This window comes from Acanthaster planci, linkage group LG18 (genome assembly GCF_054643075.1).
Source record: "Acanthaster planci isolate LZ-2023a linkage group LG18, COTS_SCS, whole genome shotgun sequence".
In the NCBI taxonomy this organism is placed as follows: domain Eukaryota; kingdom Metazoa; phylum Echinodermata; class Asteroidea; order Valvatida; family Acanthasteridae; genus Acanthaster; species Acanthaster planci.
The window spans coordinates 3073344-3101063 of record NC_141794.1 but is presented as its reverse complement, the minus strand read 5'-3'; the positions used below and the strand labels follow the sequence as shown (position 1 = coordinate 3101063).

The 27720-nt window shown below is 45.1% G+C and overlaps 3 protein-coding genes across 12 annotated transcripts in view; 1 reads left to right on the top strand and 2 right to left on the bottom strand.

Moving 5' to 3' along the window:
- Window positions 1-6491, bottom strand: part of hadha (hydroxyacyl-CoA dehydrogenase trifunctional multienzyme complex subunit alpha) — a 28169-nt gene extending 21678 nt beyond the window's left edge. For both annotated transcript variants that reach the window (XM_022233895.2, XM_087148707.1), the window contains exon 1: window positions 6368-6491. In XM_022233895.2, the coding sequence (XP_022089587.2) occupies window positions 6368-6452 (85 nt within the window). In that variant the 5' untranslated portion in view covers window positions 6453-6491. The remainder of the gene's footprint in view (window positions 1-6367) is intronic.
- A 154-nt stretch (window positions 6492-6645) lies between these two features.
- On the top strand, window positions 6646-14883 carry hadhb (hydroxyacyl-CoA dehydrogenase trifunctional multienzyme complex subunit beta). Its single transcript, XM_022233955.2, has 13 exons — window positions 6646-6950; window positions 8067-8202; window positions 8645-8689; window positions 8858-8889; window positions 9337-9492; window positions 9699-9820; window positions 9912-9980; window positions 10468-10560; window positions 11329-11541; window positions 11875-12002; window positions 12313-12475; window positions 13140-13304; window positions 13962-14883. Exons 1-13 carry the CDS (start codon window positions 6878-6880, stop codon window positions 13995-13997), a joined length of 1431 nt encoding a protein of 476 aa, XP_022089647.2. The 5' UTR covers window positions 6646-6877; the 3' UTR covers window positions 13998-14883.
- A 1251-nt stretch (window positions 14884-16134) lies between these two features.
- The window catches only part of LOC110978685 (uncharacterized), an 80903-nt gene continuing 69317 nt past the window's right edge, over window positions 16135-27720 (bottom strand). For all 9 annotated transcript variants that reach the window (XM_087148698.1, XM_087148699.1, XM_087148702.1 and 6 more), the window contains 20 exons: window positions 26976-27366; window positions 26523-26674; window positions 26019-26176; window positions 25519-25768; window positions 25300-25386; window positions 24711-24843; window positions 24362-24513; window positions 23620-23851; window positions 22893-23053; window positions 22557-22643; window positions 22162-22300; window positions 21842-21999; window positions 21476-21624; window positions 20980-21098; window positions 20564-20730; window positions 20208-20294; window positions 19971-20103; window positions 19588-19821; window positions 19014-19092; window positions 16135-18660 (listed from right to left, as the gene is read on the bottom strand). In XM_087148698.1, the coding sequence (XP_087004824.1) occupies window positions 18414-18660; window positions 19014-19092; window positions 19588-19821; window positions 19971-20103; window positions 20208-20294; window positions 20564-20730; window positions 20980-21098; window positions 21476-21624; window positions 21842-21999; window positions 22162-22300; window positions 22557-22643; window positions 22893-23053; window positions 23620-23851; window positions 24362-24513; window positions 24711-24843; window positions 25300-25386; window positions 25519-25768; window positions 26019-26176; window positions 26523-26674; window positions 26976-27366 (3315 nt within the window). In that variant the 3' untranslated portion in view covers window positions 16135-18413. The remainder of the gene's footprint in view (window positions 18661-19013; window positions 19093-19587; window positions 19822-19970; window positions 20104-20207; window positions 20295-20563; window positions 20731-20979; window positions 21099-21475; window positions 21625-21841; window positions 22000-22161; window positions 22301-22556; window positions 22644-22892; window positions 23054-23619; window positions 23852-24361; window positions 24514-24710; window positions 24844-25299; window positions 25387-25518; window positions 25769-26018; window positions 26177-26522; window positions 26675-26975; window positions 27367-27720) is intronic.

Genomic DNA, 27720 nt, shown 5'->3' with positions numbered 1-27720 from the left:
ACGGTACACTAACATAGCTGGCCAGTCCAACCCAAACTTCAGCAAGAACACCACCCCGGCAGAGATCAAAGCCTGGGTGGGGATCCGCATGATCCAAGGTGTGCACTCCAACATCAACAATGATGATGATTGGTCCACCCATCCCGGACTGAGAAATAACCTGGTGGCATCCACGATGACTCGGGCAAGATTCAACATAATCTCAGAGCACCTGGCCTGCACCAATCCGATCAAACTGGCCCAGAAAGCCCAGGGCCAGAAAGACAGCCTGCTTGCCCCGGTCAAGCTCATCTGGAATACCGTCAACAAAGCTTGCAGGGCCAACTACAACCCAAGAAGGGAGCTCTGCCTGGATGAGGTACTGATCAAGACTAACTGTAGGAAGCCTTTCTTTCCCCAACGCCAAGCCGAGTTGGGTTCCAACATCTACGCGGTCTGCGAGTCCAGAACAGGATACCTTCTGCGCATGATGGCGCATTCAGAGTCGGGCCACAAACGGCTGGAGGTCCCTCTCCAGATAATGCAGCCCTTCCTGGGACGGTACCATCAGCTGTTCTGCAGAACACAGTACACATCCACCACCCTTGCAAAAGACCTGCTGGTGAACCAGACGTACCTCTGTGGCACTGTGAGCCTATCGTCCAAGGGCTTGCCGGATGACTGTTACACCCGGAAGAACAAAAGCAGCATAATGAAGATGATGCTGAAAGCTCCCCGAGGTACCACCCACACCTGGCAACAGGGGCAGATGACGATGGTTGTCTACCGAGATGTAAAGGTGATGCCGCTCCTCTCCACGTGCCACCAGGGGAAGCGGGACCCGCTGAAGGATTTCATCACGCGAAACGTCAGGAAGAAAGGCACGTCGGAGGTCACATCCACGAGCATCCCAGCCCCCACCCAACTCATCGATTTCATGAAGTTCAAAAGCGGGGTGGAGCACTCCAATCAGCTGCGCTCCTACCAGTCTTGCAACCGACACTTCAGGGCCTGGAAGAAGGTCTTCTTTCTCCTCATCGACGTTGCTCGCGTGAACGCCTGGATCTGCTACAAGGCCCTCACCGAGGGCTCGCTGAGCATGCCGCTCAACCACCGGATGTTCACTGTCAATATCGCCACGGCTCTCATTGCTGGCTTTGCCGAGGGAACGCCAGCGTACCAGGCTGACGTGCCACCAGTTCCAGCCATCAATGGTCCAAACCATGTCTGCATCCGGATGAAGGTCAAGAACCCTAAGACGTGCGTCCAGTGTCGCAGGACTGGGCGCAAGACCAAAAATGGGAACTCCATCATGACGCGCACGGGCTGTGTCAGCTGCAACATCCACCTGTGCAGGGGCCATTGCTTTTTGGAGTTCCACTCTGCCGCCGAGTAGGATTATGGCAACCACCTTGCCATTACATGTAGCTGAGAGAACTTTACACTGCAAACATGATCCCAGAGACCCCTTGGGATAATGAGCCCGTGTTGGTACATGTACATTTCAAAACCAGACAATGCCACTCAAGACAAAGGCTCAAGTGCGAGTTGACGCATGGCCTTTTTGGCACATATATGTACGTTGTTTGTGCACACTGCTGTTCTTGAATGACCTGAGATGCGCTTACATGTATTTTGGGCATGCACAGAGGCGTTTTGGAATACCAAACTGGCTTGTAGGTGCCGTAGGTGTAGCTCACTATGGCGGTGCACCACAGCAGTGCACAGGTTTCTCTGCAGACAAATAACCCTTGCTCTTCAACGTACATGTACATGTATTGCAGTGCTCTGGAAGCTACCTGTACATTAAGGCAACGGTAAGAGGCCAACCTTTCAGCTGACAGACCAATGAAGATGTTGCCAAAAAAAAAAGAGAGATGTAATTGTAACACCTGTTGACTCTAAAGCCAAATGGATCATTTTCGCATCAAACTGTGTACTCGTATTTTCCTGGTGGTTTAAATCATAAATGATTTTTTTTGGAAGAAATTCTTTGGTTTCCACAAAGGCATTGGTGCTTGGCTATTAGGAATAGGAATGTGTAAAGAGACAGGACAACATCCTTATGCTGAAACGACAACTTTTCTTCCTTTTGTTTTGAACTGTTAGTCTGATACATCCGGTACCAGTAGATTATGTACATGTACATGTATGCTTTCTTTGTAAGGTCTAGAACAACTTCAATCTGTTTAATATTAACATAATAAAATTGCTATTTTTAGCCCTAACCCCCCCAAGGGTTGCTGGCCCTAACCTTCCCCATTCACACAAAGTTGCACAGAGGGTGTTGGACTTTGTTTTTCTGAGGTATGCCAAACCCAATGCAAAAGCCAGCTGTTATGGGCCTACCAGACCTATCCCCACAGAATTAAACACTTAAACTACTGTTTAATTCTGTGTGATTGGGGAAGGTTAGGGTTAAAGTGCAAGTCACACTATATGTATTTAAAAGGAAAAAAAAAGCACCTGCTTACTTTGGCTTAAAAACCCTGCCAGACACATCAGTCTGCATCATTTATCAAAGTGGCTTGCTGGCCCACTGTAACAAGATCCAACGGGTCAACTCCAAGGCCAAACAGCCTGGAATCTGTGGTTGCCAGTCACTACGAGATCCAATTCAGTGGTGTACATGTACATGTAGCATGTAGTTTGTTCTGCTGCCGTTGACTGCACAGGGTTAAATTACGACAGACTTCAATGACAGAGGCTCCAGTTAAGCAAATTCTTCTGTTCAGTTTCTCACTGGTTGCACCGCCGAACTGGACATTATTGTACAGAAGCCTTGGCAAATTCATCAAGTTTTGCAGGTGGGATTAATTTTGTAATACTAATTTGATAAAGTAAAAATAAAGATTTTCCTTAGTTCTACTTTATGTACCATACATGTACATGTAAAACTATTTTTTTGGTAAACATTTAGTTGATTTAACATTGTTCATGTGGACCTCACTGCTGGGGGGGCACATATATGCAACTACATGTACACGTAGTAACTCAGAAAATGACAGGAAATTCACAACTGCACAAGATTTTACACTTGGAATGTTTTTCAATTTGTGATGGCAAACGTGGGAAGTAAGAAGTCTGGAAACCAGCTTATCCAGGAAAAAGCTGCATGCCTATTAAGTACTGTTACATGTAGAACTCCCTCAATGTACATGTGTATGTGAACAGTTTGACTCATAAAAAAGTCAATGTCAAAGAAAGTCTGTACATTGTGTTACACCCCACTGGCGCACTCCTTACAATGTTTATTTTTTGAGGATGTACATGTAATCTAATCGCTCATGCCAATGTGTTGGAGTGACAGCGTGCACGATTAATGCTGTTCTCCAAGCTCAAGCTTTCCAACTTGGTGGGGACTGGTGAGCATACCGAAATGGAGAGGGCAGGGCAGGACAAAGCCTTAACACGGTAGTCGAGTACTTTTGAGAAAGTTCTCTGCCAAATACTTGACTAGCTAAGAGGGAACAAAGCTGAAGCACATGGGCATTTGATGGTACATGTACATGCACAGAGGTAAGATTACAAAGTAAACTGAGGATGTCAGACTATCACTGTTTAATAAAAATTAAGTTTTTCAAACAAAAGTACTAGGAAAGTACTCGATTGAGTACTTTACTTCTTAAAGCCTAAGTTTTATAACACTGGGAGTGTTTATAGTCTTACATGTACATGTACCTTTGGGGTGTTACCATCAAAAACCTACGTACACGTACATGTATGTCCAGTTCAATACATGTATATGGCAGAGCACGGTGGTTCCCCGGAAAGTACTCAACTACAAGACTGGAAGTATGGTGATATATAACAGACATGCTCATGTACTGCTGAAATCTAGGCACGTTTTTAAATTACTGTACATACAGTACTTGTACATTGATGTGCTGTTTAATCACAAGCTTTTCTTGTTTTTTGGCAACACAGAATTAGAACACAATTCACATCAGATGTTCACTTACTGTGTACGTAATGTAAGCACCAAAGCAACCCTTTTCCCAGGGCAAATGTTATCACAGAACTGTTCCAACAGTACCTCAGCAGCAAACAGAATGAAGCATTTTTGGTTACTCATACCCGGCACATTTGGCATGTAAAAATGTACGGGGCCTAACGTACATGTATACTGCTGCTCAAAGGGTCGTACAGGTGTTACCAAAAAAACTGCCAAATGCACATAAGATATATACATGTATAACATGCACTGATTTTATGCAGGTATCTACATGTAAATGAACCAATACAAGACAGGTTGGTATCAGTAGGACCATGGAGGTAGGAAAACATCAGTTGATTTAACATGATTAATATGGCTGCCTCGGCATTGGAAAATCTGGTAAAGAATGTGGTAATTCTCTCAAAAAAATTGCTGCTCAAAATTCCTAACTATAAAAGTAGCCGGCATGCAACTTTGACAACACAAAAAAATGAGGAAACTCCAGTATTTTCAACATTTTGTACAGTGTTTTTCAATCCCTAATGGGACCAGTGTGAAGTGAAAAATGAGGGAATCAGCTGATCCGAAGAAAAGTTGCCTGAAGTAGGGGGACCACTTCAGAAGATTGGAAAAGATGGCCAAGGTCACTTAAGGCAGCAAAGGGTACAATATATCCACATCTTTACAAAATTATTGATATGTAAATTTGTGTTGCAAATACACAATGTACACACATACATACATGTAAATGATAAAACCAAGAATGAATTCATACAGTGTAGATGTTTCACATTACTAGTTAGCTGACGATACTCTGCCCATGCTTGTAACTAATCTTTTTACTTTAGATTATGATACACAGTCCACGTTTTCCCCACTCTGGACGAATTTTCGCTGGACTTGCAGCATTTACACAGACTGACTGTAGCCTGTATCTACGGGGTTGTACACTTAGCTGAGCCCTGTCTACGGGTCTAGGTCCTACGGCTATCATTACCAGTAACTATAATAGTATGTAGGCCTGTTCAGCGCAATCTTTGAAAGTGTGCAAATTCAAAATATACGCAACTTGTGCATTTTTCCTTGAGCAATTTTAATTAGGTTGCACATATTTGACATCTGCACACGTGCCCAATTTTTGTGCCTCGAACTGTGCTGTTTGAAAGGGAGTCATGATGGTTGGTGTTTGACCGGGCCCGGCCGTGGCAGGCACTCAGGCAGCTGACGGCACAGGGATTCCCATTCCCTTCAAGGTCTCTAGCTATCTGGCACCAGTGAAGCTGGGAAACTGTTGCCCTGAGTCAAGGCTAGGTTTCCAGCACAAATTAGTAATTTTTGGGGTCATTTCAAAATCGTTATTTTCCCTGATTGCTATTGATTTTGTCTGGGATCCTACTTTTAATTTTATTGCAGATATATTTCTAATACATAACAAACGGCTCTAAGAATATTCCGAATTAAATGTCAACGGGGGAATTATTTTCTCTCTCACAAGGAATTTCTTTAAGAGCCTCAGAAGGAAGAAACGTCTGCATGAAATGTCGACAGGGGAATTTAATTGCTCTCACATTGGCAATATTCATCCAAATGCTTGAATTTCTTGTGGCCGTGCCCCAGCCCCATAACATAAGTACATGCCAGGCTGTATATCACATGAAACAGACCCGACAAAAATCATGCAAAATTTGAAGTTGAATGATGTCGCTGTTAGTCTCTCACACACGAATGTTGCCCGTGGTTCATGTATCCACGCAGTTTTTATCGCTGTGCGCGATGTTTGCGGCAATATCTGTGGTTGCGCAAAATTTAAAATTACGCACACAAATTTTAAATTTGCACACTTTCACCACGTTCACAGAATGCGCTCAACCGGCCCAACAGTAAACAGTCTAGGCCCAAGTAAATTCAGGCCTAACCCTCCTTTGCAAAGATGCATTGTCAACACAGTTGTCCTAATCATCAATCAAAATCAGTCAAGTGGCATATATGTCTATGTAGGCCGCCTACACTGCAGGCTACAGACAGAACAGGAGAAGTGGAACTGGCAGGAATATTTGACGGTAAAATTGACGATTAGGCCTACAGCAGCAAAAGGAGGGTTCAGACGGGTCGGAGCATAGAAACCCACTGGTAGAGACTACCACTGTACCAGTTGCGAAGTCTAATAACAATCCAGCAAACAGGGCAAACTTAGCATTTTAACAAAAATAAATGGATCCAGTTGCGAAACAGAAAGTCATACTGAGGGCGATATTCGAACATGACAAAGTGCACGCATAATGTTGTTGAACTACACACGAACGTGAGGAAAAGTCTGAACTTGTGCGGGCTACCGGCAATTTTTGCCCTAAATTATTTCTGCACCACGCAACAGGAAATGCTCTTATGTGGTGTTATCAGTTTAATACTGTACCTCACTTAAATTGTATAAATTTAATCTGTTTTACAAACCTGCAGTATACGTAAAATTTGTCCGAGAAACTGCTCTCAGAGCTCCGAATACTCGTGTGGCCGCCATACTCGCTAGCCGCTGCATGCAGTCAATGATGATTGACCTTTGACCGCCGATCTTCGAACATGCATGAATACGCACGAGTACAGTTGGCAGGAAACTTCACATTTTCCCGTTTAAAATTTCCTGCACGATAAAATCGTTTCGTTATTTCAAGTCCCTCAAACCTCCATTCTGTTAAAAGAAAAATTACAAATTGCATTTTGTCCAAACTTTTCTTGGAAACAATTTGAGATTAGTAAGTAAATTAATAATTTCTCGTCACGATTAAGAAAAGCAGACTACTGAACAAGTCTAATTATTAATCGACGTCGCGCATAATGTTCCGATTCGATTGACGTGCATCATAGTTTTCATACATGTACATGTACATGTAACTGCCCTCCACTTCTGAGAATCAAGGGTACTTTTACATCCTGTAAATCTGTTTCATATATAAGGCATCAAACATGGCTACGCAACTACTTCAGAGATGTCGGACGTCCTCTTTGTACCAGCTTTTGGGATCTTCAGGTGGAATACGTGAGTAGAAAGAAGTCGGCTAGTACGGAAATGTGCCTTCACCAATTGCGATATGACTAACTTACAGTAGCTTAGGCCTGGGCCATTCGCGAGATCTTACTGCCATGACTGCGCTAGACAGCAGTTTAATTTTATGTATAAAGCAAGTGTAGGACCTACATGAACACTTTTGATATAGGCCTATATATTTGTGCACTGGCACGACTGGTTGGAGTCATAAAAATAACATGATCATGTCGATCATGATCTTTGTTTGACTGAAGTAGGCCCTAGGCATGCTAGGCAGCTAAAAAAATCCCTGTTCGTGCCCTGTCAAATGCCATGCAGAGCTTACGGTGTAAAAGGCTCATTTTCTATGGTAGCGGGGCGGATGTTGGACCCCACAGTTCTGGGGGTAGTATGTACCGGTATGTACATATGAACTAGGCCCTACTGTAGGAATTATGATGTCTGCATTTTCTCTGGAAAATTGTGCCTCTTTCTGAAGGAACTGTTAATGTTTCTTTAGTGGCCTTGAGAATGATAAGGAAAGGTTTGTTGGTTGCAATGTACATGTAGGCCGTAGTAATACAAAGTCACCCTGATCAAGCCCCTGCTAAAGCTCAGCAATATTCCCATCACTGCCATGCCCTTGACGGATGCCAAATATAGCATCCCCCTTCAGCCTTGCAGTATGTAGGACCCAGAAACACTATCCTTAAGGTTGCACACCACAACACGTACACATGTAAACGTAGACTGTCCTGAAACATGCTGTAAATCTAGTGACATGGTACAAAGCTCATAAAACAAACTAAGTAAACTTACCTGAACAAAAACTAAGGGGAAAAGTGATAATAAGAGTCCCATTTCAAGGAGACATTTTCTCTTTTAGCGTGTCTAGGGGACTGATTTTTGTCTCCATCCAAAGGGACTTCTCTGAGTTGAAGGAGAGTGATGTACATGTATGCCTCTATGGCATACAATTCCTTGTGCTGTTTGTGCTCAAAGTATGTGGTAAACGTTTCAAGTAATTGACAGGGACGTTGCTTTAAAGATAGCAACTGAAGACGATTAAGAACAGGCAAATAAGATGCTTCTTTTAAAGGTTTACCTTTTTTTTCTTGCTTGGTTTAGGTGGAGTTCAGGCCTTGAGTACCTCGGCCTCCCGAGATGTTGCTGCCAAGAGCAAGAAGACCCTGGCCAAGGAAGGCAGAAAGAACATCGTTCTCATTGAAGGAGTCAGGACGCCATTCCTCATGTCTGGCACAGAGTAGGTCATCGTTAACAAAATGAAGTGGTCTGTTACATTGGGTAGTCAACAGCAGCATCGACTGCCTGTTTAGAGACATTGCCCAATTGAAGAATACCAGTGTTGGACCCTGTGGAGGTTGACGGCCTCAGGCCCCGAGGCTATATTGCCTTGAGGATTGTTGACATGTTAGAATTCTGTACATGTAAATTACGCCAGCGTCTGTCGTTGACAGCTGCGATGCGTTGTTGCTCCTTGCGGAAGTACCCTAAAGGATTCCGCTGTGCTTACCGGATTTTTTCTTTTCTGCCATCTTTCAAAACCTGTATCAAATCTCCCTTAATGCTCTCTAGTCACATGGGCCAAGCGGACAGGTGTAAGGTTCACAATGTGCTGTAATTTTTCCCCGAAGCATTTTAAGAGTCTTTCAGGCTTCACTTTGGCTTTTTTACAATTCCAACAGATACAAGGATCTGTGGCCTCATGACCTTGCAAGGGGATCTCTACAGTGAGTATTTATGAGCAGTGGTCTCTTATAAATTTGCATTACGGTGTAATTGCGTCTCTGTGCTTCATGAGTATAGATGAATTGATATGAACGACTTTAATTGGACATTAATGAGCCTTAAAATGAAGGTAGAAATAGCTAAATGTTATCTTTGTTTTTGTATCTCAGGGGCTTGCTGGACAAGACAAATATCCAAAGAGGTGGGTGTTTTCTAACTGTTAGCCCGAAAGTTTGGTTTGCTACAGTCGCTAGGCTGTGTTACGGAGATTCTGTCGATCCAGACCCTCTGAGATCCTGGAAAATTTACCAGTACGTAGAGGGTGGAGTTTACATTGTTCTGTTGCTCAGCCGTTTTAGTTGTTTCTTTCCTTGGGACTCTATGACCTTTGAATAGTTGCGTACAAAGATTGTGCCGTTGGCTTTCTGCACAGCAGGGGGTTTCGAACGACACAGGAAACTTTGTAGCAAATATGCCTCTTCACTTTAGTCTTGTTCTGTTAATTTTGTTTTGGAATCAGAAAGTCGTTGACCCTCTTAATGAAATACAGTTGTTTAGTTATGAATAACTGGCAACATGGTAGGTTTTTTTTTAAATGAGGAATTTGAAAAGTTTTTGAGATGATTTGGTTAATTTTTCCCTACTCCAGATGTTGTGGACAACATCATCTACGGCACTGTCATCCAGGAAGTCAAGACCAGCAACATCGCCCGGGAGGCAGCTCTAGGAGCTGGGTTCTCCGACTGGATTCCGTGCCACACGGTCACCATGGCCTGCATCTCGTCGAACGTGGCCATCGCCACGGGTGAGTGGAAGGGTCTCGTGTCCAGGACAGGCACCATTATATGCTGGTTTTGTTACATCGTTCCGTTCCACACAGTTGATGGAGCTTGCATCTTGTCCAGTGTGGCTATCACCACATCTGAGTGGACTGGTTGCGCATTTAGAGATTGCTTGCTGCCGTTGACGTCTTCCATCATTCATGTAACTGATCACTCGTTCTGCTTCCAGGCATTGGCATGATCAACTCGGACCAGGGTGATACTTTCGTTGCTGGCGGTGTGGAGTTCATGTCGGACGTTCCTATTCGCCATAGCAGACAGATGCGCAAGTTTATGCTGGCCCAGAACAAGGTACCTATTCAGCCGTCGTTTCTAAGACACTCGTCTTTAACTTTTCAGATTTCTAAATCTGTTTCATTTGTCCCACCTGCTTTGTTCTCAGGCCAAGACAGCCGGAGCCAAGCTGTCACTCGCTGCCAAGCACCTGAGCATGAAGGCCTTTGCACCAGAGGTTAGTCCTTGTGCAGGTCCGATGATGTGTTGACCCCGCCAAGTCGTACAGTTATATACTAACAAGCCGCAAGGCTACATGCATGTTTAAACTGAAAATTAAATCTTTGGTAAAAGTTGGGCCACATGCGTGGCAAACACAAATTCTGAAGAAACGTTCACTGTTTACTTCTTTTGTGCATGCGTGTTATGGATTCAAATTGTCAATGCATTTCTCTGTTGCTCTGTCAAGCGAGGGGCGCACATCAGAGCAGCTCAGTCAGTCAGTCGGCAAATTTAGTCATCAACAGAGACCACAACTTTCCCTAAATCGGAGCTGCAAGGTCTCAAAAATGACCTTGTGGCTGGGCTGCCAAGCACCTGGAAACGTGCTATCTGATCTTCCCTAGAATTCAAAGGCACAGATAGATATCAGCATGAAATATATTCAGTAGATTCGACTTGATTTCATTGGCCCCTTCAATTCACTCTGTTGTTTGTTTCATTAGCTGCCGGCAGTGGCCGAGTTCTCGACGAGCGAGACCATGGGTCATTCCGGAGACAGGCTTGCGGCTGCCTTCAATGTCTCCCGAAGGGAACAGGTAGATATTAGGAGTGATTGTCATTTTGTAGGAGGTTTGAAATCTCAGCTTCATTCCTGACTTGGGCGTCAGCTTTCCGGCTCATGAATCATGTAATTAGAGGCCAAGGTTTGAAGAAATATCATTCAAGTCACGCACTGAATGTTTGACATTGATTGCGAAGGTCTCGATGAAGTAACAATCAGAGACAAAGTGGAGGTTTGGGAAAAAAAAATGATCAGCTGAGACCGAGGCTGCACCGGAAAAGGATTTTCTCAGAGCTAGGGCTACATCAACTGTCAACGCATCTCTTCCTATCTCCAATGGAGCAAAGAAATATACCTAGCTCTAGACAACAGATTTTGGAGACAGCCTGAGAAGGTGCTATGTCCAAACTAGCAGGGCTATGTCCAACTTACATGGCTTTGACGAGGAACAGTCGTGCACCTATGAAAGCCCACTCAGTAGTGGTTTTAGCCATTTTTCCATAGACATGTGCGTTATCGCTGGTCATAGCCAGTTGATTCGGACAAGGCTTTAATGACAGACTGGAAATTGTATTTCATGTTTAAGGTCAGGGCAACGGCCTCACAGCTCCTCACATGCCATTGGTTGCAGTGCCACTACAAGGGTTTCTGTTCCTGTCTCCTGATGGGCCGAGTCTCTCGAGAATTTTGTCGCCACGGAAAGCTGTGCCGGTGCGAATGCAGCCAAAATTCATCGGGGAGAGAAACTGTCTTGATGGAGATTGGGGAAGCCAATTGAAATTTTTGTTTTGTCTCCCGTCAGGATGAGTTCAGCCTGCGCTCCCACACCCTGGCCGACAAGGCCACCAAAGAGGGCCTGCTGGACGACCGACTGACGTACCAGGTGCCGGGCACCACCAAAGTGGTGGAACGGGATAACGGCATCCGGGTCTCGACGTTGGACCAGATGGCCAAACTGAAGCCAGCCTTCATCCGGCCCCATGGCACCGTCACAGCCGCTAACGCATCGTTCCTTGTGAGTAAACAAATCTTCGAGAACCATTTCATCCGTCACATATTTTGAATTGACACATACCAAACCCAAATTTTGGTGTGTATTTCATGATGGACGATTTGTTACAATAGCAATGACAGCCCCATGGTACAGTTGTTACAGTGTGCGACGGTGTGTCCGGGCCCAAATTGGGATTGTGATGTTGGTGCTCCTGAGCAGGACGCTTGACTGTAATTGCCACTCTCCACTCACGCAGTGGCCATGGGTGTCCCGGAGTAACGAGCAGGCTTGCTTGATCCCATCAGTCATCAACTGACCGTACTGACAATCTTGATCATTCCCCTTGTCGTCTAGACCGATGGAGCCTCAGCCTGCCTGGTGATGACGGAAGAGAAGGCCAAGGCCATGGGTCTCAAGCCCAAGGCTTACCTCAGGGACTTTGTCTTCGTGGCGCAGGACCCGAAAGACCAACTTCTGCTTGGGTCAGTACTCAAAGCATAATGCAAAATGGGAATAGCACATGAAAGTTGCTCTGGAAATCGCCACGGTACATGAAGCTATAATTACAAACGTCTAATTGCAATCAATTTTTTTTAATGAAAACAAACACATGGTAAGCATGCTAGTGCCACACTCTGAAAACGACTATCTTTTCAAATCTTGACTTTTACCGGCCATTCTATAAAATGTTACCAGGATGAATGCCTTGCTGAAATAGTTGTAGGAAAGCCGTTGCACTATGTTGTGCACAATTACTAGAAGTGGTTTCATGTGATGTTTGTCCGCCACCAGGCCGGCCTATGGGACACCCAAGGTTCTGGAGAAGGCGGGCCTGTCACTGAGCGACATCGACGTGTTCGAGTACCACGAGGCGTTTGCCGGCCAGATCTTGGCCAACATGAAGGCCTTGGACTCGGACTGGTTCGCCCAGAACTACATGGGCCGCAAGGGCAAGGTGAGAATGCCGAAATCATATTGGTCCAATTCAGTCAGCCTGGTGAGCGAAATTGAGTAGTCATAGTGCTTACTAGACGTGACCTGGCTGTTTTCGACCAGCCCATTTATAGAGTACCGAAGTGAATACGTCACACACACAATTGTGTTTAATGGCACAGCATGTGAACCAACGCATGCGTACGCCATTCGTTTGGGTTGCACTTTTGCAGTTCAAAATGACGTCACACTTCGGTTCTCTATAAAGCGTAGCTGGAGAAATAGCGTGGATTTTTGACGGGTATGTGATGATGCCAATTAAGTACAGTTGGACAATGGGAAAGTGAAGTGGCTGTGTTGCATTTGGCGTGTTGAACACAGTATATTATGGAAGACTCTGACGCCAGGCCAGAGTGGTGTTATGGCTAATGGGTATGGCTGCAGTTTTTGCCATTAGCATGCCATGGGGTATGTCAGAGATGCCAGATCAGGGGTTCGTGGGAAACGGATGACATCAGTGCAAAAGATCTGCTCTCAAAAGGAGCAGGGACCTTCCGAGACTTGAAATGCTCTCTAAATAGAGTCACAGGACATGTCCAAGTAGCCATAGCCGCTGAGTACTCAATTGTGATGTAGACCTGCATTGTGACTGAGCTCAGTCTCGACGGCCTTGTCTTACTCTCCAGCCTGGAGCACCGCCATTCGAGAAGCTGAACACCTGGGGCGGATCGCTGGCCATCGGGCATCCCTTCGCTGCGACGGGGGTTCGCCTGGTGACCACCGCGGCCAACAGGCTCCACAAGGAGGGCGGGCAGTACGCCCTGGTCGCGGCATGCGCTGCAGGGGGACACGTAAGTATCTACCTTGGTGTTAGTCTTAGGCTGCACAGGCTCTGGGCGTGAAACAGCTACAGCGGGGGTTAAATTGAGGGCAGTTTTACACCGAGGGTCCGGGCAATTCTGTGGGTTTAATCCTCTCTCATAAGAATACAGCAGGTTGTCCCTTCATGCCGTTTCTGGTGAGCATTCCGGAAACAACCATCAGGCACTTTACAGTTGTCATGCTTTTGTACAAGCAAAGCATTTTGGAGAGGAAAAAGGATAAACCCGATGCTTTTATCAACTCCTTGGCAACTCCAGTCTTGCATCTTTGTCAGATAATACCAACATTTTTGGTATTCATTTATTAAAGTTCATTCAACAGCGCATTTAGCGCCAATTACAAGATGAAGCGACAGTTAACAAGACTATGAAGAAATGTTCATTTCTAGAGGTGGGAGGAAATCCCCAGATAAATATTCCAGGGAAAAGGAATCAGGCAGGGACTGAAAACCCGATCCACATGCTGGCCTAGGCGGGATTCGAACCCGGGTCGCAGAGGTTGAAGGCGAGGAATGAGCCACTGCACCAACCTGACATCCCCCCCCCCCGCCGTACAGAAGGGACTGTTTTCCCGAGCCATTCACAGCTTGTCTTGGCCAACTCGTCATGTCTTCTTTTCATCTGCAGGGCCATGCCATGATCGTTGAAAAGTACCCATCGTAACTTCACCCAAGTAGAAGTGTCGTCAATGCAGGGTTTCCGAACACCCCTTCCTGTTTTTCTATTGAAAAGGTGATCCACTGTGTCATATCCACGGATATATGTAGCTCTGTAATTTTCTCTTGTTAGTATCCCTTGTTAGCCGCGTACCAAGAAAACTGAAGTGAAAGTACGTGGTACAGCATGGGCCAAATTGTCCCCGAACTAAGCTTTTGTTTTAAGAAATCTATTGCAACCATTAATTCAACTTTGTATATAATGCCAAATTACATTAGGCCACTCGGACATATTCTGTCACTGCGTCAAACGGAAGAAAATAATGCCCAGGAAAGGTTTTCAGGACCTCAGTGGTTTATGTGCCGTTATTTAATCAGTAGCCTTGCAGCATCAATGCAATGGAATTTGGGTGGTATGCACAGTTTGAAATATGCTTCTGTCTTACATTTAGCCGTAAAATATAGCCCGTGTGATTCCCGTCGATTTGATTTGTTCATGTAAATGCATTTGGATATTAAAATCATCATCACACCTCGTAGCCAACGTCGGAAGTGGGCCAACAATTACTTTCTGTGCGCATTTATTTTTAGTCATCGACACGTTTTAAAGAATTATTTCTGACATCTGGACTGTTGACTCCATCAGTTGAGTGACCACAATATTCTTTTCCTTTCAGTTAGATACATCTTTGTCATTACCTATCAAAATAGATGTGTTTGTGAATCGTGTATAACGTATGTGGGACTGAAGAAATATCAAGTCTCATTAGAGGGCATGTGGAACTCGTCACGAAATAAGAAAACCGACTAGAATGACTGCAGTCACTGTACAGAGCAACAGGTGTATGAATGACTTTTGAAAGCTGTAAAATAAAGCTTATTCAACAAATTCACCTTGCGTATGTCGTGTATTAGTGTAAGGATTTTCAGCTAACTAAATTACATTACGCTAAGCGAGTTCCCCGAATGCTGACAAGCCACTGAAAGATTAAACTCCGCACAGGCTGAGACCGAGTTTGCAGAAGAACCTTCAAAACAACTTTACTTACTCTGCAGCAGAAAATCTTCTCCAGAAATGGCCGCAAGGCAAATATGAAGTCCTCGGTGTTCCACCAGCCCAGTGTGAAGTTTGAACTGTCATTTGACATCCTTTGCCAGAGAATGTCAAGACTGATGAGTGTTTGAAGCACGGGACTAGAATTCTGGAAGAAAACCTCGGCCACACAGTAGTCTGGTAGCAATGACTAGAGCAAAAAAGTGCAACAAAGGAGTCCAGGTACAACACACATCTACTGAATTTGGATCATGTAGCTTTAGTGCTTGAATGGTCTTACAGTGCATGCAGGGTGCCAGTCTACCTTCTTACACTTCCTGTTTGTCTTGAATTTTGGGGACTTTGGGACTGTGTCAAGGTCCCTCTTTTGAACCTGAATTCTGCAGGATTTCCAATAAAACAAAGCTACAGTGCAATGAAAAAGATGCTCATGGCAACAGAATTAAGCTGACAGCTGTGGGACAGGTGCTGTGTAAGCACATTAACTGTACTGAGCACAGCGGTTACCAGGCAAACTGTGATGGCCTTTATACTACTGACAGGTTCTCCGCCGATCTTTGCTGAGCATTGAACATTTGGTTCAGCAACATTCTCTGCTTGGGAAAAGATGAAATTCTAATCAGCCCAGATGTGCAGGTCTTAACTGACATTATAAATAGAACTGACAACGTCTAACCACAAAAGCCAGCATTGCTGACTTTGGCAGTTTCTATACCAAACATCCAACACTAACTATAGATTGTTAGCAATGCATCCTGGGAATCCAATATGGCTACCATCACGAATGGCTGCCTTTACACTTGTTCAATGTCAGTTCATGTTGAGATTTTCTTTTTAGGGAGAGGGACAGGCATCCCATCCCTTTGGGGATTCTGACGCAGGAAATTCAGTTTCGGTGTGCCTTTTAGTTCAGACACGGGCGAATCTACCGTCATGAAAGTCATGTAAACTACAGTCTCAAACCTTCTCAAAATGCCCCTCAAAGGAAGTCCATGTACTATTCCCCGACTATTGGGATGTGCACAGTGTACAATTGATAAAACAGACAGACAGTGAAATCCAGCAATGAACAAAAGATGACAAACTGAAGTTTGCTGTCCATCTTTGTTTTGATTGTCAATCAACGGGTAGCATTCATTGCACAAAAATTTCAGTTTCCTGTAATCACAGAGGATTGGGGAAAAAAAACCCTAAAAACTACATAAAACACACCAAGCATTGTATTATAACACTGACACTTATTCTGCTAACAGTAAACTTCACCGCACAGGCGATATTGCTCTGTAAGGTGGGATATGCTTGCAAGACATGACCAGCCTCTCGGCAAAAACGAGCAATAAATAGGCACTGTACAATGTGCCCATTGGATAGCTTGATGCGAACACTGTCTTTCTTTGAGCGTGATACCTGTTTATACAGATGGTAACCAAAGCCTCGCTGTTGCAGTCCTTACAGTTTTATAAAGTTTAAAAAAACCCAGTTAATTCACTTTTTGCTACCTGAGCAGAAATTAAACTCAATGAAAATCTGTAACAGCTATTTAAAGATTGAAATGTGCATATATGATCAATATCCATGATACTTTCTCATAATAAGGCAAAATATAAGAAATCTCATCGCAAATTTACATAATCTGTACATAATAGAGGCGCTTTCTTCAAAACCAACATTATTTACAATATACCAACATCTAATAGTATCTTTAAAAATATGCTTCTTTGATATGCACATCAAAACTATATCATCACATGTACACACATTCAGATTCTCTGAATACATGATGAATATTCAAGAAATACTACTACATGTGTACTATTGCTATCAATATCTTGATGCTATCAATCGTTTCAAAAAAGTGCAGCTGGAAACTTTCTGTACAAAGTAATGAGATATTCTATAAAAAAACTCTGCGATTAAAAGCCTTCAAGGTCACGCGGGAATACATGTACACAATGGGGCCGACTCGAAAAGCAAGCTGCATTGAGGTGAACTCTGACCCCTTCATTACTTGTAATGAAAAGCCTTCTAGACTCTTCCCAAATACTCCGCTGTCAAGGAGACCAATGGTCTATTCTTTAGCCAACAACCAACAACGGGGCTGTGGATTTGTTATGTTCAGTTTTAGAGCTTGGCATTCCAGAATCTGTTCGAGTAGAACATTGTGGATTTCTGACAAATGTAGGGAGGTTCAGATGAATCCAACGGAGGGACAAATTTATAACTTGCACAAACACCAGTTTAGTATCTAAAAAAAGGAAAAAGTGTGTGCTCAGATACAAATGTCCAGACTGACAATAAACTGATGACAACATGCTAATGGGGACCAATTCTTGTCCGACATACATGTACATGTAATTTTTGCTGAGCGATGAAGGAACTCATTTGGACTGTAGGTGCCAAACGTTTCTTGCGTATCTCTTATTAAACAGTTAAAAACTTGACTAAATATAAAAAGCTTAAATGCAGTGTGGTTAAAAATGTAACAAGATAGGATCGCTGTGGTTTAAATGTGGGGTACAAATTAGGATTGCTTCCTTGCCTTGTCTTTTTCAGATGCCAATGCACAGTATGTGATTCCCTTCTCCCCCCCCCCAAAAAAAAAAAAAATTGAGAAACTTACTTTTATTTTTCGTTTTTCATAAATATAACGCATACATCTCTATAAGTATTTTCCTGCACAGCTATAACTTCTACGTTAAGCAAACCGGTCATTTGCTCAAGTCCTTCCGACCCAACAACAGAACCTAACTTCTTACACATAGATACGAGTGCTACTTGAAAACTGCAGTACAGTCAGATATATTGCACAGAGAGTTTCATACGTGGACGGCAGTGCTCTCCAAAACAACATGTCAATGCAAAATCAGAATGAAAAGCTTGGCTTTCAGAAAAGCAACATTACGTATCGGACGTGATTTTTTTTTCACAGCAAACACACATACAATCATCATCGGTCGAGGTAAAGTAATTCTTTCCAAACGAAGTTTGTGTAAAAGATTTCGCAGAGACTTCAAAGGTGCCCCCTGATGAAAGCACTGAAGACGGACACAGTCAAAATTAATTCTCAGAACTTGTCAAATTGTATTTGCTACCATCTTGTTTGGAGGTTAATTTGAGTTTTTTGATGACGTACTCTACACTTCTCATTTTAGTTTAATACTAACGTTCACCAATGCACACTTTTTTAAAGTGCAACTTTGTTCACGCGACGTTCACACGAGGATGGAAAGAACTTTCAAGAGGCAACAGAATTACACGATCTAAAAAACCTCATTTATACCCATTGTGATAAAGCGATCAGCCCAGAATATCAGCTTTGCAACTGCTAAACTCCTCCGGTGAATTCAACATCTCTTTCCCTGCTAGCAATCACTGGTCATCTTTCTTCTCGTCTTGTCCTTCTGGAGCCTTGCCGTCATCATCTTTCTCCTGTGCCTCGCCATCTTCTGCCTCGTCGTCTTGAGCTCGGTCGGCCTTCGCCTCTTCTCCCTCCTGCCCCGCGTCGGCTTGGGCATCCGCAGAGCCATCCCCTGCGCCATCCCCAGGACCCTCGCTCAGCGGGAGTGGGTCCAGCTCAACTTCCGTGGCGTTGTCGCCCTTGTCCGCGGCTAGCCACCTGGAGAGTGGAATGAGTATGCGATGCAAGATTACAGCACGCAAGGGCAGAACAAAAACCAAACCCAATAACGGCACAAGTTGAAGGTACGTACATCTCCGGCATGCAACCGGGGGAAACAAGACAATTCCAAAACTCCACAAGACTTTTTGACCTTGGTTCCAATCTCATCCAAGCAGGAATTTGGTTTGAGGTTTTTCGGTGCCATGTCCGATATTTCTCTTGGGTTCATTATCTTCCCTGCGTTGGTTTCTTCAGGCTTGCGAGCTACAGTGTCGAGGGCCACTTTTGAAGAATCCTGCTTTTCTCCATTCATACAATCAGAAGATCGAAGAGACTTAATTGATCCTCACCTGTTGCACGGGAAGGTGACTCCCCCAGACTCTTCTCCAGATTTGCTCACTATGATCTTATCCAAAAACCAACCTGACTCTGGAGACAGAAAGAAAATGGAATGGTAAATGCCATCCAGACAAATAAATCGGGGCGGGGGGGCGGGAGGGGGTAATCATCCTTACTTGCAGCTGCTAGGCAGAATTGCGAAGGGTGTAGCTACAACATGTCCGAGCTGATCTCTTGTATAGGTGCCTTGGGCAGCTGCCCGATGACCCGTATTTGACCACACAGCAATGGCAAGAGATCGTTAGTGCTAATTTTTGAGGAGGAAGGAAAACCGGCGAACCTGGAGAAAAACCCTCGCAGCAGGGGAGGACCTCCAAACAACTCTACTCACTGGGCTGGGAATCGGACCCAGGACCACTGCGGTGAGAGGCGAGTGCTTTACTCACGTGCTGTCCGTGCTTCCAAGAGCAGTTTCTGATGACACTTGGTATGCTAGTGAAGAGACCCACACTTAGCATGCAGCTGGGAAACAAAAACTGTGCCTATGTCTGAATGTGAGCAGAAATTTGGTTCACAGTCACACACCTGGTTGGTCTCCGTCACGTCCCACGACGCACTTGTCGATTCTTCCCAGTGATACGGCTTCCACGGTGAACTTGTCCGTGTGCCCTTTGCCGAATGCCGTCGGGTCCCCTGGGTCTCTGACCAGGTCTCTCCGGCCCGTTTCGCCGTGTTCGCCCCTCAGGGTGAGGTAGACGTCGGCCTGGGTGTCTGCACCGTCCAAGTCACCGGTCAAAACTTGGACTTCGTATTTCACAACTGGAAAAGAAAGTCAAATCAAAATGCAATAGAACACGCAGCATGCATTGCCTTCAAGACCGTCAACGACTGAAAGCGTACTCCTTGCTATATTGCTACTGTTGGTCTCTCCGGTGAGACAATAAAATTTCCACCCAATGAAATCTCACCCTGGGGTATGGGCTTTTCGGGCCAGATTGCAGGGATCTCGATGACTCGGTTGCAACCGTCTTGATGCCTGGACAGCCAGCGAGAGACGGTGTAGCTGAACTCGGCCTTGGTGTCGACGTCCTTCACCTTGATCTGGACAGAGAGTTACCATGTCGGGTCAATGCAAGGAAACCCACGCGTGTCCGAAGGGAGGGACGGCACAATTTTCTGTGACTTCAAAGCTTACAATTACGTACCTTTTCCAGAAACCAGTCGGACTCCTGGGTGGTTCCGTCGTGCTCCAGCCGCACTTTGTAGATGTGACCAACTTCACCCACATTCACCTGGACTCAGCACATCATAAACAAACAGTTATTGCAACACTTCTTCAAAACTTGAAAAATATGGGCGTAATTTGAACGGAGAACTGCCCGCACAGTATTTACATGACCCCTTGTAACTTGGGCCAACAACAAGTCGAACTATATCAAATACAACCTTACCATGTGTCCTGACAGAATTAAATGAGAGTTCTGGAAAGCAAGTCACGATCTGCAATCTTACAGCACAAAAATTCTCCCTTATTTGGGGAAGTTTCATCTAAACACCTCACCTCAAATTCCTGAGTCTGTCCAGGCTCCATTTTGGTCGGTTGACCGTCCTGCGCTAGGGGCATGGGCTGGCTGGTGCCCTCTGACCCACACACCGTCACGGTCACGTTAGCCTCTGTACCAGCAGTCTCTGCCTCGCCCGTGGTGACAAAAACCTTCCAGTTGCCCTCTGAATAAGAAACGGAATGTAGATTTAATCAAAATGTACAAAGAAGGAAAGCTTACCATCTCCCGCCACCGTTATCTGGAGAACTGTTCTGCATGTAATACACGATGTTTACACGCTTTTCTTATGTACCTGACTGTATTTACTCTCTTCATGTAAGCCTTTACATTAATTTGGGTATAAGCGGCTGGGTTGGTGAGTCGCACGCATTTGTCGTACGGTAGGAATATGCAATATGCTGATGTAACTCACTGGATTGGACTGGTTCCTGACCCTCAGGTAATGGAGCTACAGTGTTGCTGGGTCTTTCAGTGGTGGGTACCAACTCAGTATCTACTGCCTGGTCTGGGTTCTCCTTGCTGCCTAACCAGCTGAACAGGGAAAAAAAAACAGAGACTGAGCCTCAGCCAGAAGGACCAACACATAATGACAACATGTCTATTGGCAGCAAGAACCCCAAGTTTGACTAGATCTTTACTCATAATGGCTGTCTTTCCAAGCACTGCAGTTTTCAGAAAGATCGGTCCTTGACTCCCCGCTGAAAAGGTCCCCAAAACTGGCCAATTTAAGTTGAATTTGAAGGGCTGAGGACCGTTGGGGTTAAGATTAACGTCAACAAACAGCTTAGATGATCCAACACAGCCCGTTTCAGCAACGAATACAATGCAAGCCGTGCTGTGTTCCAACAAGGGGAGCTGTGAGAGGGACCCCAACATTCCGAGCTGGGCAACCCTCCTTCTCGTCTTACCCTTCGTGTTTGAACTCTGTCTCCGCGGCAGCAAACTCCCCTTCTTTGATGATGAGTCGGTCCAGGTGCCATGCCCTGCCCGACGCCTTGTGGATCAGGACTTTGTTAATGCTGCCGAGAGACACGGCTTCTAGGTCAAAGATATCCGTCTGCAAGAAAAGTTCAACAAATTCACAGGGTGCTGTTAACAAGGTCAAACTGTCAAGGCCAACCCTAAAGGTCAAAACTGCAACTATCCTTGCTCATCAGTTTCAAATAAATATTTGGAACTGCAAAAAAACATGTTAGATTAGCTTGATTCAAGCAATCAAGACAATGTGACAACTCACATTCTTGTTTAAAACGGACATTCGGTGAGTGAAATACCTTTTGGGGCTCATTAAAGGCCTTTTCGCCATCCCTGGGTTTGTTGAGAAGTCTCCTGCCACTGTCCCCTCTTTCGCCAAACAGCGTGACTGAAACTTCTGAGTCGGTCCCCGCATCCTCGGCCTCACCAGTGAAGACTTGTAGATAGTACATGACACCTTCAAGTTAAGAAGAGACAATAATATACAGCGTTGATTCTGACGGTCCTGCGCTCAGCAATACGGTACCCTTCCCATCATGTTGAAAATTACGTCGACAAGGATGTCATCAATTTGTGTTTGAAAAATATCAGTCAACAATGCCGTCAATTAGCTTCTTACTGGGCAACGGTTCCTCGCCAGGCCTCAACGCTGGAATCTCGGCGATGACGTCTCCCTTCCCTTCGTTCTGAATGCGGGACAGCCATCCGTTGTACTCGAACGTCAAGCTCTCGTCCGAGAAACAATCTTGCAGGTCAATCTTGGCAGAAAGACGAAACCAGATCATTTTTTTTCGTTTGCAGCTTCAAACGCAGTCTGTGGCAAATCATTCCTGACTTGTCACCCTCATATTGTGAACTTCTCCAAGCAGAGCAGTTTGGTGAGTTTGATTTCAATAATCTGGGTGTCTTGCATGTACATCCGTTTCCACTTCCTGAACCATGGCGGACTTTTGTCCAGTTTAAGTTTCATGAGCTGTTTTGCTCAACACATCCCTCATTTCGTTACTATCTCACCTGTTTCAAGTGCCAGGATTTATCCTTGCCGTCGTCCAGTTCCACTCTTATCTTGTAGATGTCACCGATACAAGGACCGGGCTCCAACTACGAACGAAATGAGCACAGTGATGCAGGAGTATATGTGTAAAGACAAAAGCAGAACAAACCTTTCTGTAGAATAACTGCCAACACATTGCAGAGAGCTCTGAAAGTATGGGGGAAACTTCAATAAAGTATTCAGTAGAAGGCAGGAGCTACAGGACTAAAGACTCAGGCAAGCTGATTTTATTTAGGAGGGGGGGCAAATTACATTAAATGCACACCAACAACACTTAAAGTTCTTGACCAACTCACCTCAAACACGGCGCTCTTGCCGGGCTTAAAGTTGCCCTCCTGCCCGTTGGTCAGTGACATGACCTTTGACACGCCCCTGTCACCGTAGGCGACCAGCGACACTGAAGCATCAGTCCCACACTCTGGGAGGTCGCTGGTTTGGACAGTGCACTTCCATTTTTCTGCATTTGAAAAGAAAATAAACAGAACTGTTAGTGGTTTATTTACAGAGCATCAATTATATTCACTGTACAGGTACATGATTGTGGGATAAGTGTCATTAGGTTTCCATGGAGATTAATTTTATGGCAACTGTTGACTAAATACTACGCACCTTTTGTACCTTATCACTGCAACATAATTGAGGAATGAGATGGGAGGAAACTAAAATATCCATGGAATGATCACTGCAGGTTTTGTGGGCTCCACCTAGGGAGACTATATTAGCTACGGCAAACATCTGTGTTTGCCTAATTGTAAAGGAACACCTTCAAATGTCCATGTCTTGTGTTTTGTATCAACTTGTAATTTACATTACTGAATGGTAAAACCTCTGCATTTTCCAGATTTTAAAAGGAGATTGTTAGAAAAATCCTAAAAATCAAGAAAATCCTGACAAGTCTCACCCCTGATGAAACCGGCTTTGATTCTCAACCGATTTCTTGTACAACTTCTGCCCGCGTGCCAGGGGCAAACTGCAAATTTAAGGACCAGTAAAGATCGGCGTGTCACATTAATGTCAACAAACCTTGTACAGGCAACTCCGCCTCATTCTCAGCCGCTTTCAGCTCGTCACTCTCTGGATCCGCCTGCCCGATCCAGCGTGAAGACGGGAAGACGTACTCCTGCTCGGCCTTGGGCGATGTCTTGACGACGACCCTGTCCAGATACCAGGCCTGGGACGGCTCAGTGGACTCGTTACGCACCGTGATGGTGTGAACTTTCCCGAGGTCTACAGCCTGTACTGTAAACATATCCACCTGACAGGGAAACGGTCACAACCGGGTAAAATATAGCTTCAATTTGCTTAGAATAGCCAAAAGTTTAAAATCCGAACATATTTGAAGGGGTAAGCAAGACTTTCATCCAAAGGTATATCCAATTTTTTGAAGCCATAACAGCATTCGCTATAAAAGATTGAGAAACTCAGTGTGAGACACAGCTAGTGCTCGAGCAGTAAAGTCTTCCTTTTTCATATTAAACGATAAAAACTTGATGTACATGGCCACGACATTTTCATTCTTGAAGCAACAGTGTTCACTGACGCCGAGGCAGCACCTTTTCCTCATGTGTCACACGAACAAGTCTGGCCCTAACCTGTTCAGGTAATGAAATTCTGAAGTTTAAAATCTGTGTTCAAAGTTCTTGAATTTACCATCCAAGATGAGCGTGGCGATACTGCTCGGGAGAAGGTTGGGAAAAAGGGGTCTAAAAGTGTTCAAAGGGGTTGCCACTGCTGGTATATATGAAAGACATGGTGTGTCCGGTACCTGTCCCTTTCCAAACTTCTGACTGTTGTTTGAAGTCGTCAGCAGCCGTTCGCCGCTGTCCCCTATAGAGCCCTGTAGGGTCATGTGAATTGCGCCTTCTGTCGCAGCGTTGTCTAGGTCACCGGTGTGAACTTTGACCTGGTAGTTATAAACTGCACAGGAAAAAAAGAAGCAAACGTGATATTTACAATACCTTTCCAGTCCAGTTCGGGATCACTTCTCAATTGCCAGATCACTAATGCAAAATGATAGAGGATAGGCAAGTAGCAGTGAAAATCCTAATGCCCTTCACTCAATGAGGTCATCCGGCTAAAGAGCGCCCTCTGCAGTCTGTGCACAAAACCGATACCTTGCAAGGGATCCTTGTCCTCTCTTGTAGCTGGGACTTCGTGGCATAGCTGGCCGTCGCCTTGGTCCCGGGCCAGCCAACAATCGAACCTGAAGTCTAGCTCCTCGTTCGAATCAACGTCCTTCATCCCTACCTGTAATTGAAACAGTACTATCTTCACAAAGGTAACGCTGCGAAGAGTACAATCACAGCTGCATGTCGCTGAAGTTCAAGCCGGGCTTTGCTAACTCCATGAACTTCATTCTCTACAATTCTTTTACTTTTCAAATCTACTTCTAAACTGAATGTCCGCAACTGTGCCTCAGCAAACTATTCCGCTAAGATCACTGATCATTAGCCAATAAACACTATTCGGTGACTAGCAGTCTGGAATGTACGCATGCCATTCACCGATGACACTTTACTGACCACGTGGGGTTCTGAAAAGAACCGGAGGGTACTCAATGTTTCGGACAGCATGCTTTGTCTGTCGGCAGGAGAGAACCATACATGCTCAGAAAGAGATCTCCTTACATGGTGCTGCCGTAAACCTTCTTATCTAACTCGCCACCTTCACCATGAAAAGCTTCAAAGCTCATCTGACACTTACGGAATTGACATGCCAGGCAGGGCTATCACCTGAGTTGTCGTGCTGGAGACGGATCTTGCTGATTGCTCCAATGTCTCCGACATTTATCTGAAAACAGTAACGGCAAATTCACATCGTGAATTACCCAACGTCGTAAGACTACACAAACTACTGACCAATGTGACACGCTAACGGTATCCATTAACCCGCGGGAATTTTTCTGATGTCTGAATGAATTACCTCAAATGCCTCCTCCGATCCTGGTTGGAACGCCTCTCTCTCTAGTCGATGTGTGGAGCGTTGCCCTTTCTCGCCGTACACGACCAGGCACACTCTAGCCGTGCTGCCTGCATCGGGCTGGTCGCTGGTCTTCACTCTGACCTGCCACAGGCCTTTGGTGTCGGGGGTTGTGGATGGGGGACAGGCCACCTCGCCGAGTAGGGGGAGGGTGCGCTCCAGCTTGCGGTCATCCACGCCAGTATCCATCCACCTGAAATTATAATCACGAAAAGAATTTTAATTTCTGCACTTCACCGATGCATTGTTATGAAGTACCAATTGGTCAAAAAGCCACAATCGAGGACCAGCGCTTTGTGAATCCTGACAAACCCATTAAAATATGCTCTCATGCTAAGATAATGCATTTTTCTGATCCATACCAGACTTCTGGTTGTGTACATTCAGTTACAAATAAGTTCTACAAATACTGTGTGTGCGTGCTGCGCGTGGCACCAACGCACCGTTTGCAAGGGAAGACGTATTGAGTAGTAGCCAGTGCCGACTGCTTCAGTGTGACGGTGTCAAGATACCAGCCGGCCCCAAGCCCTTCTGAGTGATGGCCTATGGTGATGCTGGAAGGTCTCAGAATGTCGACGGCCTCTATGGCGAATATGTCAACCTGTGAACAAGAAGCAACAAGCACAAGGGACGCATTTATTATCCCAAACCCGCAAGGTGCACGAGAGACAGAACACACATGTTCCTGAATTTCACCTAAAGTTTGCTGACATAACTAACCCATGGCAGTGGTTGTTAATCACAGCACAGGGAAAGTCTGATCCCCAAAACTGTTCAACTGCTCAGTTTTGCCCGGTAACCTCTGCATAACATGCATCCCGGCTACCGAGCAAATCCATCCAACACCTAACTACTGGCTGCCGATCCAACTTATGGCTAATATATCACAATGGGAAAGTCGAGCAGTAGACACAACAGTCAACCAACGCCTCGTTCACTTGACTAACCTGTGCTTGCTTGAACATGACTGGGTTGTTGGACTTGCGTAGTATCCGGCAGCCGGTGTCCCCTCTGGCTCCATACACCGTGGCGTAGATGACGTCACTTAGCGAGGCAGCCCCCTTGTCGCCGGTGCGCACTGACAACTCGTATGTAAGCACTACAGTAACAAGACAAATAAGAAGGCTGAAACTGCATGCAACACGGATGGTCGCGCAGGGGGAGCATTCAACTAGTGAAGCAGTATTGCAGACTTGCTCAGTAATGGGAGGATCTGCTCAAAACTGAGTGCAGGTTACCAGTTAAAATGACCATGGTCTGTATTCTTTGACTGGTCCCCACCCGAGTTTTGCTCGATAGCAAGAAAATTACTGTGTTGGTTGTCTACAAAGTAAACCAGCGAAAAAGTAAATTCAAGATTTGGCTCTAAAAAGTGAGAAACGCATCCACAAAAAACTTACCTGGTAGAGGGGGTATATCTGGCCTGATGGCTGGCAGCTCCAAGTAGCAATCTACCGCTTCACCTCCGGCTTGAGTCTTCTGCTTCTGCTCTGTTGCTTCATCTTTCGTCTCGTCGTCCTCCTCGTCTTCCTTTTCCTCTCGCTTCTTATCGTCGACTTTCTCCTCTTTGCTGTCCTTTGTCTTCCCGGCTTTGGATGTCGTCTTCTTCTTATCACCCGGTTTCTCCTCGTTGGATTTCTTGCTGCTCTTATCCTCTTGTTTTGCCCCGGGCTCTGGGGCCTCCACAGGGCTGGCTTCAGTGGGCAGAAGCTTGGTGTCGTCAGGGCAGCAGAGCCAACGGTTGATGAAGAAGTGGAACTCTTGGTTTGTGTCCTTGTCTTTCATTTTCACCTGATCAAGGCAACACAGAAATCAATTTATTTCATCCAATCATGAAAGTAAATGTACAAATACGTACCCAACTGCCAGCACTTCCTTCCCATTCCAATAACGTAGCCTTAAGAACTGGTAAACCTGAAACACATGCTTTACCAGTACAGACATTTATCACGATACCGCCATGTCTGTCTTGTTCCCTATTGACCCACTAGCAATACTAAAACAATCTCAACTATCGATGAAGGGGAACAGACTAATTTACCTTCCAGCCTCAGTTTGGTCACATTGCTTTGAATGGTAGAAAAGCAAGGCTGCCCCACAATAGAGGTCTACACTCATGTGCATGCTATGCTAAAAAACAGCCAG

Bases quoted from the DNA above. Each gene is read 5' to 3' on its own strand.
- hadhb (XM_022233955.2), top strand. From the start codon at position 6,878: ATGGCTACGCAACTACTTCAGAGATGTCGGACGTCCTCTTTGTACCAG. The intron at 6,951-8,066 runs GTGAGTAGAAAG...TGCTTGGTTTAG, and splicing joins GGGATCTTCAGGTGGAATAC to GTGGAGTTCAGGCCTTGAGT. The intron at 12,003-12,312 runs GTCAGTACTCAA...GTCCGCCACCAG, and splicing joins AAAGACCAACTTCTGCTTGG to GCCGGCCTATGGGACACCCA.